The 16,314-nt window shown below is 45.9% G+C and overlaps 1 gene segment (V, D, J or C); it reads left to right on the forward strand.

Annotated features, from left to right (window-relative positions):
• The first annotated feature begins 1,016 nt into the window (after positions 1–1,016).
• On the forward strand, positions 1,017–2,816 carry LOC132389449 (T cell receptor beta variable 30-like). The segment is given in 2 exon segments: positions 1,017–1,125; positions 2,524–2,816. Coding segments are annotated over 2 exon segments (402 nt in total).
• The last annotated feature ends 13,498 nt before the right edge of the window (positions 2,817–16,314 follow it).

Below are 16,314 nucleotides of genomic sequence, written 5' to 3' on the forward strand. Positions count from 1 at the left end.
GAGATGAGGGAGTTGATCATTGTCGTGTTGCGCCGATAAGGCGAATGGACACAGGTTGAAAGTGAAAGGGGAAGGTTGAAGGCGGGCATGAGATGCTACACTTTACACACAGAGGCTGGTGGGAATGTGGAACGAGTTGTCAAGGAATGTCATATCCTGTAGACAAGTGTAAAGGAGAACGAAACAATTGCAAGTCCAGACCGATATAAGGCGCAGAACAATGATGATGGACAGAAGCAGGTGAACAGGTGTAAATAAGCCTAGAAGCACAACTTTGTGGGCCGAGGTGTCTGTATTATGCTACAGGTGTTCATGATTCTATGAAACAATAAATAAAAATACATAAAATAGCTGATATATTATCAAGGTTTTTTTCATGTTTACATTCGCAGTGACTGACGGGTAATAAAAAGAGAGCAGTGCTCGCGCCGGGGAGGTGGGGGATGTAGGGGTGGGTGAATGGATGGAAGTGTCGATCTGCCTCACTCTTTGGGGAAGGGAATTGTTTTTGAGGCTGGTAATCATGGCGTGGATGCCTCGTGGCCTCTCTCTTGCTGCGATTGGGACAGGAAGTCCATAAGCATTGTCCAGCACCTTTCTGTCTAACTGTCATTGATGGCGGGGAGGACTGCTGACAGTGATTCTTGGGTCAGGTTAGACTACCAGTCTTAGGGCCTCCCTGTCCACTGCCGTGCAGCATCCGTGCCTTGCAGGAACGCGAGGATGCTCTCCATCTCCAACTGTAGAATGACTTGATGCGCATGTGCAACGCGCTGCTGTCTTCCGCGTAATGGGAAATCAGGGTCATTGATGAGTTTTCTAGACTCTATAATGTGCTTTAAGTGGTCGTAACGGAGTTATGAGTTTGCATGTCATGCGTACTCTCAGGAGTTCGGAACTGCTCACTGTTTGGACTGTTGTGACATCGGTGTGAAGGGGTGTACGAAGGCTGCGAGTTCTGAATTAGATAAAAAAATATTTCCCTTGTCTTCTTGACGTAGTTATGTATCTGGCCCATGACTCGATATCTGCCACCTCCTCCTCCACTACGCCTCGTGGAGTCCCTTGGTGACGTCGGGGAACTTGTCTACGTGATTGGCCGGGTGTCCGGCCTTGCGTTCATGTGTTTGCAGACCGTACAGCAATGGATGCCGTAACAGTCCTGGGAGATGCCCGTGCTGAGGACGACGGGGAAGGAGGGAGAGTTGTGCATCTTGTGTCTCTCGGGTCAGTTCGACAGGAAGTCCAACTCCCAGTTGCACTGTGGTCTATTTATTAAACCTTGAAGAGAACTGACTGCCTACGCAAAGAGGTGCAGACAAACTGGCAGAAACTGCGCCCGAGAAATGGACACACAGGTCGCTCAACGACAGCAACAGCTTCTCATTTCATGTTCCGTCCCGCACACCTGCTCTGGCGGTAACAATCTACATACATCGACACTGGAACTTCGCGCAGTTCCGATTTCTGCTCTGAATGCAACGTCATTCAGCGGCAGAGGGATTGGGTTGTCAATGACAGAAACGGGACGGGGCGTTGCAAGTCAAACAGGAACCTTACCCAGTCATTGTATCTGTTCTCACACTCCGAACTGGTCCTACTCTTCCAGAAGTAAAACTTTGTTCAGGCTGCTTCTGGTACTGGTGTGTCTGGCCTGCTTCTACAGTAAGGAATATTCGCACCGACGCCTAATAATCTAATCCAATGTTCCCTGCTTCCATCTTTACTTTCTTTCTTCCCCATTCTGTCTTAACCACTTTTCCACATTACCTCTACGTCACGCTCACCTCCTTTTCCTGTGAGTATCATCATTATGGACCACTGTCCCTCTGGCTCCCCATTTTCCCGCTTTGCTCTGCCATTATTTCCACGCTTGGCCTCTTTCAGCACTTCTCCACAATCATCTTCGCGTTGCCTCGCTCATTCGCTCCCGCTGGCTCTCTGCATTCTCCCGCTCCTTTCTTCCCTGCCTCCCGCTCGCTCCACATCGCTCCTGTCCATCCGTCGCACTCAACCTCGCCCACTCTGTTCCTACCAGCTCAGATTCCGCGCGGACCGTGTCTCGCCATTTTTCTCGAACGTCCCTCTTATACTTCTCTCTCTCTCTCTCTCTCTCTCTCTCTCTCTCTCTCTCTCTCTCTCTCTCTCTCTCTCTCTCTCTCTCTCTCTACTATTACTACCTCTTCTCATTTCTTTATCTATCTGTCCACCTTTCAATAGTTACCCCTCCTCGCTCCTTCCCCAGCCCGGCTTCCTTACACTCCGCACCGCCACATCCTTCCCTCATCCTCCATATTTCTCTATCTCTATCCATAAATATCTCCTTATCGATTTCTCTGTGTCTCTATCTCATCTCTACCTGTCGCACTCAGGACATTTTTCTATCACGTTCGGTTTTTTACTTTACCTGTGTGGTCCTCTCCCGAGCGCACAGAACCGTGTCCTTTGCTGAATATATTAATTTATTGTTTGTTTGTTTTTCCCCTCGTTTGTTCTTTAAATCACGAGCCGTGACCTCGACAGTTATCCGCCAGCCTCCCGACGCTCTGTCCGAGCCTCCAGGCGGGAACCGGACGGTTCACTGCACCGTCGACGGCAGCAGCATTTATCGGTTGTTCTGGTACAGACAGTACCCGGGAAAGGAGCCGCAGAACCTGTTTCACTCGGTGGTTGCTCCGAGCGTGGCGCCGGGCACAGAGGTGGACGGGTTTACCGCCAGCCGGCCGAACAACAACGAGTTCACTCTGAGCGCAGGCCGCCTGAAGCTGAACCACTCGGCCACATATTTCTGCGCCTGGAGTCTGCACGGCGACTGACACAGATAGAGGCCACGAGCAAAAACCCCAGGCAGCCGCTGGAGCGGAGAACTAAGTGAGTGTAACACTTGGACCCAATTCTTGATCACAGAAGTTTATCCGCACTGTGATGGGAAAACATTGTCCGCTTCTTCATGCCGGTTCGCTCTGCTGTGAAATCCGCTGAGTCTTTCAATCTTCCATTGGACACATTGGCGCAGCTGAGGGAGTTTCCGACCCGAAAAGCCCACGTTGAATTCTGTGCTGAGTTTGCACGTTCCCAATGTGATCTTGTCGGGTTTCCTCCGGACGGAGAAATATCACGGAGGTTCAACGGTTAGTTGGAGGGAAGAATGGTTTCTTTTGGCCAAATAGTAACTTCGGGGTTGCATACACGGCGGAGGCTGCAGGGGGCGCTGTTGCACCGTGAAACACTGGGGCTGAAGATCGCCATGTCTATTCGGCATCTGTTTTGATGGGGCTGTCTCGCTTGGTGAGGTCGTTATTCCTTTCCTGACAACAGATCCCGGCCTTGTTTAAACGAGGTATGCTGAGGTGACGGGTTTTCAGCTCAGTAACGAAGCCATCAGAGTTTGAAGATCGTCCAATTTACTTATGTGTTTGTCAGTACTTCCTAATTATCTATCTACTTACTTATCTATTACTTTATTTGTTTATTCTCTTACTTACTTATTCACATACTCTCTTGTTTTTAAATACCCTCCTTCAAGCCGCGCCACCCACCCATTTCAGAATTAACCTTCGCCTCATCCCGGCGCATTTTGCAACCAGCAATTAACCTAACCACCAGTACTTCGGTAGACTGCCGGAAGAAAGCGGAGCAGAGTGGCGGGACGTGGAAACTTCTTACAGACAGCGGCTTAACCTGATCTACCTAATTTACCTCCATCGCCACACTCCAGCTGATTTTTTACTCACACCCTACTCCTCTCTTCATTCACAATCTCTCCCTTCCGTCATCTTTTTTTTTCCTGATGCTTTTATTCCCCCCCCCCACTTACAGCCGACCTCCTCATCCCATTCATAAACTTGCCTTTCACATCTAGTGCCGGTCACAATCCATCAGTGTTTCCTCTCTGAGCTCAAAAATGACCCTTGTAGTTATGGACCGACTACCTTGTCAAACAAATTACATTCGACCTTTATAATAGTATAAACCCGTTTGTGAAAATAAGCCCGGCCGATCCATCTTCAATTCATCTGCAGTCGTCCTATCCAGGAAGCACTCCTATGAATATCTCCTCCTCTCTTCCTATTGTCGCAACACCATTCCTGTCCAAGCTGTGTGCAATATTACGGTTCTGGTCTAATCCACCTTCAATTCATTACGACTTCTTTCACCTTACACTCAATGCCCTCGACAAGGAAAGGGACACCGTTTCTCCTTTCTCAGCGTCGATGGCAGAAGGACGGAGTAACGTCTCCTATGAGATGAAATAATTTTAGCATGGAATTATGGGCAGCGAAATTCACGGGGTAATTTTAATTGTAAAGGCGATCGAAAGCAAACAAATAAAAGAATGAAAGAAAATCCGGTGTTCCGGAAAAAAATAAGTGTTCCATTTCTAAAGGCAGGAAGAGCGTCTCTTTTGGAAAACAGCAGGTAACGGAAAGTTTGTGACAGGGCAGAATCAAAAGAGCGTCTGTGCAATTAAATCTCATGGTCTCGATTCCGCCTCATACTCAGGTAAATCGTTGTCAGTACGGGGCTTGTTGGAGAGTGCTGACTGTGCGTGACGTCACAGTGCTGGTGTAAGAGCTGGCATCTTGCCAGAAGATTGGGCACCTGCTCTCTCACCGTTGTTACAAAACCCTTCTGCTTCCAGTCTGCATCACGTTTCCTCTGTCAAATGCAAAGGTAGACAAGACGCGACCACAGAGCCAAGTGTGCTTGCTCAGTCAGGCCTTTTACAGGCAGTCTCGGGTTTTTGTCGAGCTCTCCCCTCTCGACGCGTAACTGTGTAGACTCCAGGCGCAGAAATACACGGCCGAGTGATTCACCCTCAGGCTGTTGGTCACCAGTTTGTTCTCGTTATCTTTAAGCGCCTGCAGGGTAAATCCATCAACTTCCCCGTCTGGATTCCTAAAGTTAGCTCCGTAGCTGTAGAACATGAACTGCGGCCCCTGCCCCGGGTACTGGCGGTACCAGTACACGTTATAAGTGCTGCTGCCCTCCACGTTGCAGGATAGCGCCATCGTGTTCCCCAGAGATCCGGAAAAAGCCGGTGGAGACTGCCGGATAGTTTGTGAGTTCGCGGCTGGGGAATAGAGGAGCGGAGTATGACGTCAGTAGGGATGTACTCTCGGATCATGGAGAAAGGAAGCAGAGGATAAATGCGGGAAGCAGAGACATCTGGGGAAAAGAGAAAAAAAAATGGGAAAGGTACAGAGAGAGTGAGAGAATAGAATAAAATAAATATAATTGGATGGACAAAGTTGAAAACTAAATTGCAAACCGGCGCAACGATGAAAAAAGTGAGAAAGAAAAGCGAGAGAGCGTTGGAAAATTAAATATTTCAAGAATTAACGGAGCACAGAAAGGGTAATGCAGAATTGGTTGCTTAAACTACTCGGAAATTGAAGCTGTCCTTTACCGTGAAACCAGATTAGCAGCTCCAATAACACGAACATCTTTCAACTCAGACAGTTTCCTCCAAGCGGAAGGGCGTTCGGAATGAACCACCTTTTGAATGCCTTGTCAGGGTGAACGGACAAAGCTCCGCCCCTCAACCATACGTCACTGAGTAGCGACACTGGAAGCTTTGAGTTTCAATGGTGTATGGATCAATTCATTTGCCGATCCGGATGTTATTCGAAAGGTCGGGCCCCATTCCAAGTTCAGAAGGACAGCGGGAGCGGGAACGACAACGGGGACATGACGATGTAACTTCAATATCTCACATTGAGTCATCGTACCGCTTTGGGAGGCGCAGAGGGGTATATAAGCAGGGAGGTACGGATTATGTTCAGCAGAAAGACAGAATTACTTCGTATATGGTGGTCCCAAGTGCGACATTCCGTGTCATTCATAAATTACTAATAGCAGAGTTGTAGAATATGTATTACAGACGCTGACCTCAAGGCCCGAAAGTTTATTGTTTGAGATGTCTAGATGGCAGCATCGTATACTAGTGCGTTACTGAAAAAGACGCTTCGGTCTAAATTGCAAACTCCGATAAATAACTTCATTACTCCCGTCATGCAAATTATAATCATGCCAGAAATTCGGCAGGGATGACGATTGTAGTGAACATTGAAAGCGTATAGCACGGAATTCTCCAGAATGCAGCGAACTAAGCGAAGCAGAACTTGTTATATGGCAACGAACCATTTGGCTGCTCGTTAGATTTCGAGAATGGGATTAACCGGGCACGCAAACGCTTTGCTTTGCGACCCTGCAGCTGAGACTTGTCAAACCTAAAGCCATATTCTCGTGTAGAGTGCCGCCCTGCGGCCGCAATAGGAACAACCCTGCCACAGCAACTTGTGGAACGGAGACAGTCACGACCGCGACGGGATTATTCGCCCGAATGTGATGGTGCTGTGACAGAATAGACTACTAACCAGTAACCCTAACCATACACCTGTCTCTCTAAATGCCTGCAAGTAAATAAGTATCAAGTTTATCTCTGTTGTCACATACGTACTTCGATAATAAATTTATCTTGATTGGGACTTTGACTGCATCGAGAACTGTAAAATCTCCGGAGAATACATGAGAAGCATCATCGTTATTTTCCGTGGATAGGAGGGATAAACCCCAAATTATAGAATTTCATTCTGAGGGACATCTGTTTACGCTCAAATGAAGTTAGCCACACGGAATGAGTTGTTGGAAGAAGTAGTATAATAGGGTACGTTTACCACATTCGGGCAGCTACACAGATGGTATCGCTTCAAGGATGTATTGAGTAAACGGATGCAAATAGAAGTAAAGTACACAGGCTCCCTTCGTACTGTAAATCCAAACCAACAGAGGGCGCTCTATAACAAAAAAACAGCGACATTGACTTCTGATTGGGAAGCTGCCGTCCAGCCACCCAGTCACCGCAAAACACACGACCGGGTGTCCTGATCCAAAAAAATCATGTCTCACGTGCGCTGACTGTGCTTGCCTTCATGTCTGACGGAGCGATTACGTGAAGCAGAGACATCAAAGGTCCAGGTGCAGTTCGTGCAATTATCTTGAAGATATCATCACAGGACACCGATAGAAGGATGGCCAAAGGCAGACACATGAACAGAAAAAAAAAACTTACCCCAGCATCTCCTCTGTAACTACTTCAAACCGCATTAAAACTGCGCCTTCTCGTGCTTGTCATTGCAGCCCGGGGAAAACGGCTCTGACTGTCCACCCGAGTAATGCATCTCATTATCTTGCACACCTCTATCAGGTCACCTCTCATCCTCCGTTGCTCCAAGATGTTCATTCAAACTATTCTCATAGGCATGTTCCCCAAACCAGGCAACATTCTTGTAATTCTGCTCAGCACCCTTTCTATGGTTTCCATGTCCTTCCTCTAGTGATGAAAACAGAAATGTGCACAGTACTCCAAGTGTTGTTTGACCAGAGTCCTATACAGCTGCTACATTACCTCTCGGCTCTTAAACTCAATTGGTCCATTCGAAGATTTGTTTTTAAAGAATCATTTTCTTAACAGCAGATCCAATTAGCTGATTATGTCTCCGACTCAAAGACGTTCCCAAATCATTTGCTTAATAAAAGGCAGAATAATATGCCGTTATCAGTCAGCTGACAATGAATCATTATTTCTTGAATGTTAATCCAGTTTTGGCGGCTGCACCGCTCATTTCTCAATTGCTGTGGACGTATGTACTGTTGGTACTTGGCATTGTAGCTTTCTTAATATTTACCTAGATATTGCTGCCTAGGCCTAATTGTGTATTGTTATTCTGTAATGTATTTCCGATGATACCAGTTGTAGATATTACTTTCGGAACAGCGAATGCCTTATTCGTGTTCCAAACTCTTTCAATTTGCTCTTTCAATCCGGCATATTTCTGTTGATTTTTCACTTACAGACTTCTGTATGTTTTGTGTGATAAAAGGAAATTTTTTGTTGGAAGGCTGAAGAACATCTGCCAATCTGATTTCAAAAGTGAACATAAAGCAAAATTAATTCGATGTTTCGATATTAATATTATAATACCTTGAAAAAGCACGGAGAAAAAAAAATGAAAAATAACGGGGGCTTAAGCAATCCATAGAGTAGACAGACAAGACGGATGAGGTCATATCATCATCATCATCGAAAACGGGATTCAACGCTCCACGGGAGAGCATATAATTGTAATATGAAGTACACACCACTAATCCTAAATAAGATCATTACCGAGAGAAATGAAGGTAAAGTTAACCAATGGAAGATTATGACGCTCCACTGAAAAAAAACCTTGATTTTACTAGCAAAGAGGAATGGGGCCGAAGGGCTCCCGCTGCACCGCTTGATACATAAGTCCTGGCAATTGCTATTACTAACCAAAGTAGACGATTAGTTTTCTATGACGTAAGCAGACGATCAATTGACAAACGTTATGCTCGGTCAGGCGTCATTTCCGATGATAAATTCCATCGACAAGAGTCCAGGTGAAAAAGGGAAGAGGGAGCTTTCGCTCCCAAACAGCGTTTCAGAAGGGCAATGCATCTCCCCGCTGACGTGACCCTCGCTTTTCTCACCATATCCCTGACTCTCCCGGACCACTGTCAGTTTTATTTTGATGAATTATTTTTTTAGAGCGGGTCGAGTCAGCTGATATTATCACGGATTCAAAGACGATTCCAGATCATTTGTTTTATAAAACGTGAATATTATGCCGTTATCAGCCAACTGACCATGAACTATTGACTCTTACATCGTAATCCAGTATCGGCGGCTGCATCGACATTCAACATGATCTTGGCTGATCTCACCATGGACTCATCTACACCTACATGTCTTTTCTCCATAACCTCCACTAATATGAAAAAAATCTATCCAACCTTTTCTTAAATATGTTTACTGAGGGAAAATATGTTTATATGTTGTGGGAACGCTCTGATGGCACAGCGTTGACTTGCACAGAGAGCAGCAGGACACTAGGGGGTGTCATTGAGCAGAAAGCTAAAGGAATAAAAGAAGACAGTTCACTGAAATTGGCACCGCGCAGGAAGAAAACTGGACGAACTCCTGGAGATCCACCGACCAATTCGAACCCGCGGAATTTCACTCATTAGGTCGCTAAACTGATTGTAGAGACGTCAGCCTCACTTGCAGGGACATGCAACGAATCTTCTTGGTATAATGTTTTTATTTGCACGAATTTTTAATTTTCCTTTCACAGTCTCAGGTTTTGTATGGTTATTCACGAATTTATGGTGTATTTCCCCGCAATTACCCGTAGTTTAATAAATCTCAAGGCCACTTGCGGTGTCATATACGTACTTCGATAATAAATATATTTTCACTTGACTTTGACTTTATCGAGACCTGTTAAAAATCTGGGAGCTTGCATAAGATGCCTCATCGTTATTTGCTGTGGTTCGGACAGGTTAACCTCAAATTACAGCAGTTCATGTTGAGGGACATATGCTTGTACTCGGATAAAGTGTGATAGGTGGAATGAGTTGCTGCAAGACGAGGTAGAGAAGTTTACGTTTACTAGAGTCCTGCAGGGTCAGCAGTGGTAAAGCTTTCACTTATTGAGGAAACGGAGGCAAATGGAATTACAATACAGAGGACCCTGTAGTAGCATAACATCAAGCCGAAAAATGGCGCTCTTCGTCCAAAACTGGCGACATTGTTTTCTGTTTTGTTTTTTCAGCTGCCTTTCACCCAAACAGTCAGCGCATCACACAAGACCAGGTGTTCTGAACCACCAGATTCCTATCTCACCTGCGCTCACTGCAGCTGCCTTCATCTCGTACGGAACGATCACATGGAGCAGAAACTTCAAAGATCTTAGTGCGGTTCACCTTAGGAAAGATGGCGCTGGAGTTTTAGAAAGTATCAGGTTGGATCAGTCGCCGGGACCGGATGAGACGTATCCCAGGTAACTGCAGGAGACAAGGGTGGAGATTGCTGAGCCTCTGACGATGATTTTTGCATCATCAATTGCGGCGCGACAGATTCCGGAGGACTGGCGGCTTGCGGATGTTGTTACATTATTCAAGAAAGTGGGTACAGATAGCGCAGAAAATTACAGACCATTGAGACTTACTTCAGTGGTTGGTAAGTTAATGAAGACGATCGTGAGAGGCAGGATTTATGAACATTTGGAAAGGTATAATATGATTAGGAGTAGTCAGCATGACTTTGACCAGGGCAGGTCATACATTACATCAGTAATAGAATGTTTCGAGGATTTAACTAAACATGGAGGTGAAGGAAGAGAAGTAGGTGTCGTGTATATGGATTTCCGCAAGGCATTTAAAAAGGTACCCAATCAATGGCTTGTTGAGAAAGTACGGAGGGATGGGATCCATGGGGACATTGCTTTGAGGATCCAGAACTGGCTTGCACACCGAAGGCAAAGACAGTTTGTAGACGGGTGATATACTGCGTGCATGTCGGTAAACTGGAAGTATGGGTTAGTAAACTTACTGATGACACAAAGGTTGGAGTATTTTGGATAGTGTGGAGATCTGTCAGAAGTTCCAGCGGGACATAGATTGGATGGAAACCTGGGCAGAGTAGTGGGAGATGGTGTTCAACCCAGATATGTGTGAAGTGGTTCGTTTTGTTAGCTCAAATATAATGGCAGAATATAGTATTATTGGCAAGATTCTTGGCAGTTTCAAGGTTCGGAAGGATCCTGTGGTCCGAGTCCATAGGACGCTCAATGTAGCTGCGCACGTTGACTCTGTTGTCAAGAAGGCGTATGGAGCTTTCGCCTTCATCAGTCGTGGGATTGTGTTCAAGAGGCGAGAGGTTTAATTGCAGCTATACTGGACCCTGGTCAACCCCACTTGTAGTACTGTGCTCAGACTTAGACCCCTCTCTACAAGAAGGATGTGGAAAACATAGATAGGGTGTAGAGCAGATTTACATGTGTGTTGCCTGAATTGGGTTGCATGCCTTACGAGAACAGGTGTTTTCTCCTTGGAGTGACGGAGGATAAGTGTTGACCTCATAGAGCTGTATAAGATGATGAGATACATTGATCATCTGGATAGTCAGAGACTTTATCCCAGGGTTGAAATGGCTATCAGGAGAGGGCACTGTATTAAGCTGCTGGTAGGTGGTAGTGGAGATGTCAGGTTACATTTTCCAGGTAGGGATTGGTGCTTACGTGTAATGACCTGCCGCTGACGGTGGTGAAGATAGATACGACAGGGTTTTTAAGATACTCCTGGATAGTCACATGAAGCTTAAAAAAATAGAGACTTATTGGTAACACTAGCTAATTAATAATGTAAATAATAAATTAATAAAGTAAAGCTCGGCAAAAATTGTGGTCCGAAGTTCCTGTAATGTGTTGTAGACTTTCTGTTTTTCGATAATTGCTAACTCATCATTTCTGCTTGTAGAATGAGCATAACCTTCAATTTTCTCTATCGACCACTGTATTCCTCGGTATCTTTTAAAGGCCACTTATCCTTATGCCTCGAACACCACAAAATGAAGTGCATCCCATGTACGCACTACTCTCTGTGTAAACGTCTTGCCCTTTCGAGGGCATTTGAACCTACCGCAGGAACATTGCCCGACGCTTTGTATATGTTTGCAAATAAATTATTTTGTGTCATCTGCAAGATTTTCAATTCCCTTATTTGCAGACATCCTAATCTGTTTTATATATATCACAAATCCCAGAGGATTCACTGTCGGACATTAACTATGGACTGTTCTTTATGCGTTGTGATGAAAATGAGATTCCTGAGTTACAACATAAAATCTCTCCATCAGAATCTGCCACCTACTGGCTGCATAAAAATCTACAAATCTACAAACAGCAGAGTTACTGAATTACCTGTGCACGGGCAGGTGTTTTAACAGTTATATACCCCCCGGGTTCATTCTTTCTGTGGACTGTCACTTCAAAGAGGCCGAGAGAATTAAGATTGACGTTGAGATACACCTGGATTTCTGCAGACTCTAAAATTTGCTACATTGCTATAGTGAGTGAGATGGCGTCATTTGGTGGAACATGAATGTTTACATTTTCCTGTGCCTTGTTTTCGCATATACAATGACATAGAGACAGAATGTCAGAGTCTAGATCAATTTGTTCAATCCGAGACACCAGTGAGTATGACGCTGGTGTAAACATTCAGTCGCCGAAATGGTTAAGTTGAGATCGATCCAGTGTATCAATGAATGACTCTCACAAGTCGCAGGAAGTAGAAGAAGGTTGCAGAGAGGAGAAGAGGGGAAGGTTTCAAATTGAGGAAACCTTGTGACAAGGAGATCACTGTTTGGACTCTGTCTCCAAGCAGCCAGTGAGGATGAGTTCCTTTCCATTCGGATAGGAAAGTGTGCTTGTCACAGTGTTAATCCGCAGGAGGGGTTTCTCTGGGGAGGGGAAACGTTTTGTGGATACCAGGTATGTGTTTTCCTTTGTCTGGGCGTGGTAGTTCACTGAAGAAAGGCACCCCTTGTGGAAAACCACTGTTGGAGATAATTCGTAGGTCATGGATACGGAGGTGTAGCTATCACGAGTGCGATTGTGGTAACCTTGAGGAATATAACGGCGTGTCCACCCTTGCCTGGATGGTGGAACCCTTGAAGACGTCAGACTTGTGATTAGCTACTGTTAGTGATGTTTCGTGTGGGGATTCAGAGAACAACGAGAATATCGACGTCACCTGTTTGTTTGGATTACAAATTCATCTCCCTTACTTCAATGTATGTGCATTGAAACTAAACAGAAATTTCTTACACACAATCGTAAGACTGTAACACTTGCCACCTGATCTTGAATAAGTTTGGGAACTTTATTTTTTTACACACCTATATATGCATAACACTGGTAACCCTTGGTTTACCTGGTTTAAATTACTATATTACATAGTTACTAACAAAATAGTGATTGTTAATAGCAAAATCAGACTCCAGGTGTGTTCTATTGCTGAAAGCCGAGACTTTAACTCTGTTCAGGATAACCAGTCTTCTTGAACGGTTGAAAGGCAGGAGCTCCTGGTACAAACATCCCTCGCTAGTGGCAAGAGAAGGAGCTGCATCGGGCATACCTGAGCAGGCATTCGGGACTCACGGAATACGGTAGTATTCGTGATGTATCGTAACAGTTGTTACCGTATGTAACAGTTGTATCGTGATGGTGATGTTAAGGCGTCGCATGCAAATAAGGGTAGAATCACTCACTTGGTGGAACTGAGAGAGACATTACAGGGAACCCGTGAGGAAATTAATCTGGAAAGAGCAGAGTGCAGGCAGACTGGGACACTGCTTTTTCCTGTTGGTGCTGGAGGGATGAAGTGCGGGAGCTAATCGCGTCTGGCAACAGCCGCAGTGGATTGCACATGGGTTATTTCGGGGAGTCACTGTGGATTAATTTTCTCCTGACAACGCCGAGTGAACTTTATTATGAGACAGTAGGGAGATTTCACCGTCTCCTTGAACTGCAGCCTAAACTTGGTCTGGGCCACGGCGTAAAGAGCAGTGTTGGTACAGCAGCTCAGGAGTTGAAGCATGTAACCGAGTTCACGCGGACTATTCGGGGGATAAACGGTAATGTAAACAGCCACTTTATCCCATACGGAATACACCGTCAGCAGTGCCCACAGCAGGATGAAATTCCCCGACATCACCAGCAGTAACAGGAGCGATTGCCTGCGGTTCTTCATCTCCGGGTCGGCGTGCGTCTCGCCATCGCGCGAACCACGGAGTCTCCTCCGGGCCCGGCTGACCACTGAGACGTGCCTGATAGTTAAACTGTTTAACAGGAGAATCAGGAGAAAGGGAAATATTGGGGTGAGGAGTGAATGAATCAGCAGAAATGTTGTCTCCAGTGATAGGAGAATACGGAAAGAACGTAAACAGAGCATGAACCAAAGTGACATCGCATATGCCCCATCGAGCAGAAAGTACCAGGAAATGTTCTTCAGGCAGCTCAGCACTGTCACCGTCCCCAAAACCAGAGCCGCCGCTCTCCCGGTGCAGTATTTTCGTTTTAGCTTCTGAAAGCAAATGGCGACAAATCGATCAAAGGTGAAAGTGACGGTGTACCAGACAGAACAGTCCGTGACGGTGTAGAGCATGACTGCGTGAATATTACACACCCGAACACGATCCGACCAGAGGAAAACCTCCACTGGCATGTAACTCATCGGAATCTTGTTCAATACCAGATCGAAGAGAACGACCAGTTGATCAGCTGCTACCATGGCGACCAGGTACCGTGTGACACCTTTGGAGAGACCGCATTTTCCCCGCGACAGGATGACGATTGTCACCAAGTTCACTGTGCGGAGGGAAATAAAGACCATTAACACAGTCTTGGATGGAAAGATTCTCTAAAATCAACTATTTTAATCGATTGCATTTCCGAGAACAGAGATGGACATTGAAGCAATGTTTCTACTAAGGAGATTATGGACAGCTTTTATGAAATGCGTAGTGAGGAAGTTCAGAACAATTAGTGGAATCTCATTGAAACATATCGAATATTGCAAAGTCGGATTTCGTGGACGTGGAGAGGATTGCTTCCGTAGATGTGGAGTCTTCAACTGGAGGATGAATATTTCCAATAGAACGACATCACTTTACAACAGTGGTAGATGGAAATTTGTTCAGACTGAATCTGCTGAATACGTGGACTTTCTCGGCACAGACGGCTAAGGGAGTCAGTTCGTTGCCAACATTTGCAGCAGAGAGTGATATGCCCCTGATTTGTCGGGGCGCCAATGGATATGGAGAATGGCCGCCAGAAGGTGATTGAGAGGGGCAATAAATCAGCTGTGATGGAATGGCGGAGAGACCTCGGTGCTCGAATGTCCGAATTCAACTCTGGAGCCCTGTGGGCTACGCAGTAATATCAATGGATGACTGGGATGTATCCAGGAGAAGGATTAGTGATTAAGTGCCAAGTATCACGGCAATGGAAATTCAACTTCCTTCATCTGTAAACACGAGGGAAAATTAGAGCAGAAGAATTAGTAGCCAAATGGGCGAATTCATCTCCGTCCGAGATTCACTCCCGAGAAAAGGCAGCCTGTGTCCCCGAGCTCTGGTCTCACCTGCCTGTGGAAAGGACCTTCCTGTCCGTGTCTTATCTACTACCTTAGTATTTTACATGTTGCTAAAATGATCGTCTCTGATCCTTCTGAATTCCAGTGTGTGCAGTCCGAGGCGACTCAAACTTTCCGTATAGTCTCTCCTCCTCATGTCTAGAATCAAAATAGGGAAACGACGACAACGCCCGTAAATCGCTTCTCAAGTCAGGAGACTAAGTCTCGGGCGCAGTACACCAGTTGCCGCCTCACCAGTACCTTGTGCCGCCTGTTCTTAAATTCCCGCATCTCGCAATGACGGCCAATATCCCATTTGCCTTCTTGTTAGCCTGCTGCTGCTGCTGCTGCAAACCAGCATAAAGTACCGGAAGCATGTGTAAGTTTCAGAGAGGGTGCAGCTGTAATTTACCGGAATACTGGCCGGATTGGAGAGTGCCCACAGTACGGAGAGGTTGTGTGCGCTCGAACTTTCTTCTCTGAGAGTGAAGGTGCATGGGCGGTCACTTGGTGGCAGTGTTTGACAGGAATAGAGACACAGATAACGTTTGCCTGACAGAAAAGTAACCGGGACGCTGACAGCCCCAAAGCTGGAGAGGGAACTTCCGTAATTCACTCAGTCAGTGTTGCTGAAGCGGTACCGGTTTGTGATTCCTGCCATGCAATTAGCGCGTCGTTAGAGGGCAGGTATGAAAGAGAAGCTGACTTATATTTTTCAACGTTATTCATGAGGAAGAGACGAGACTCTTACCAGGGACAGCTACAATGGCGAGTATAGGATAATATATCATTTTCACGGTACTAAGCGCCTGATAGATTCGAAAATCCAACGGTATTCCTTTAGGATTTTTATCCAGATATGGATACGCCCGGTCAATATTCCTTAAAAATGCTGCAGCGTTACGTGATGTATTTTGCTGATCCATTTCCGGAAGACTCCAGATCCCTGTAGCCGATCCAGCCTCTGTCTTCTCTCTACCTGGAGCCCGCTTGTCTCTGATAGCGTAGAGTAGCGTCTCTGACTCAGACTGGCGTCGAAAGGGGGTCATATCAAGAGAACAGTTAGGCAGCAGCCACACCTCCGCGGTGACGTCGACAATCCCCAAGGACACTCGCGTAATTAGGTTCTACGGAATGACAGGTGCTGTTAACCCTTTATTTGCAGACAGTCAGAGAAGAGATTCAAAAGCAGATTAGTCGTGTACCTAATATTCCCAGTAATCTGCTCTCCACGGATTCGTGCTGTGTCTGTAAATTGACACAAAATTGAGAAACTAATTGACACACAGCTGGACATTCATTTACAACCAA

Source organism: Hypanus sabinus, unplaced genomic scaffold, assembly GCF_030144855.1.
Source record: "Hypanus sabinus isolate sHypSab1 unplaced genomic scaffold, sHypSab1.hap1 scaffold_574, whole genome shotgun sequence".
In the NCBI taxonomy this organism is placed as follows: domain Eukaryota; kingdom Metazoa; phylum Chordata; class Chondrichthyes; order Myliobatiformes; family Dasyatidae; genus Hypanus; species Hypanus sabinus.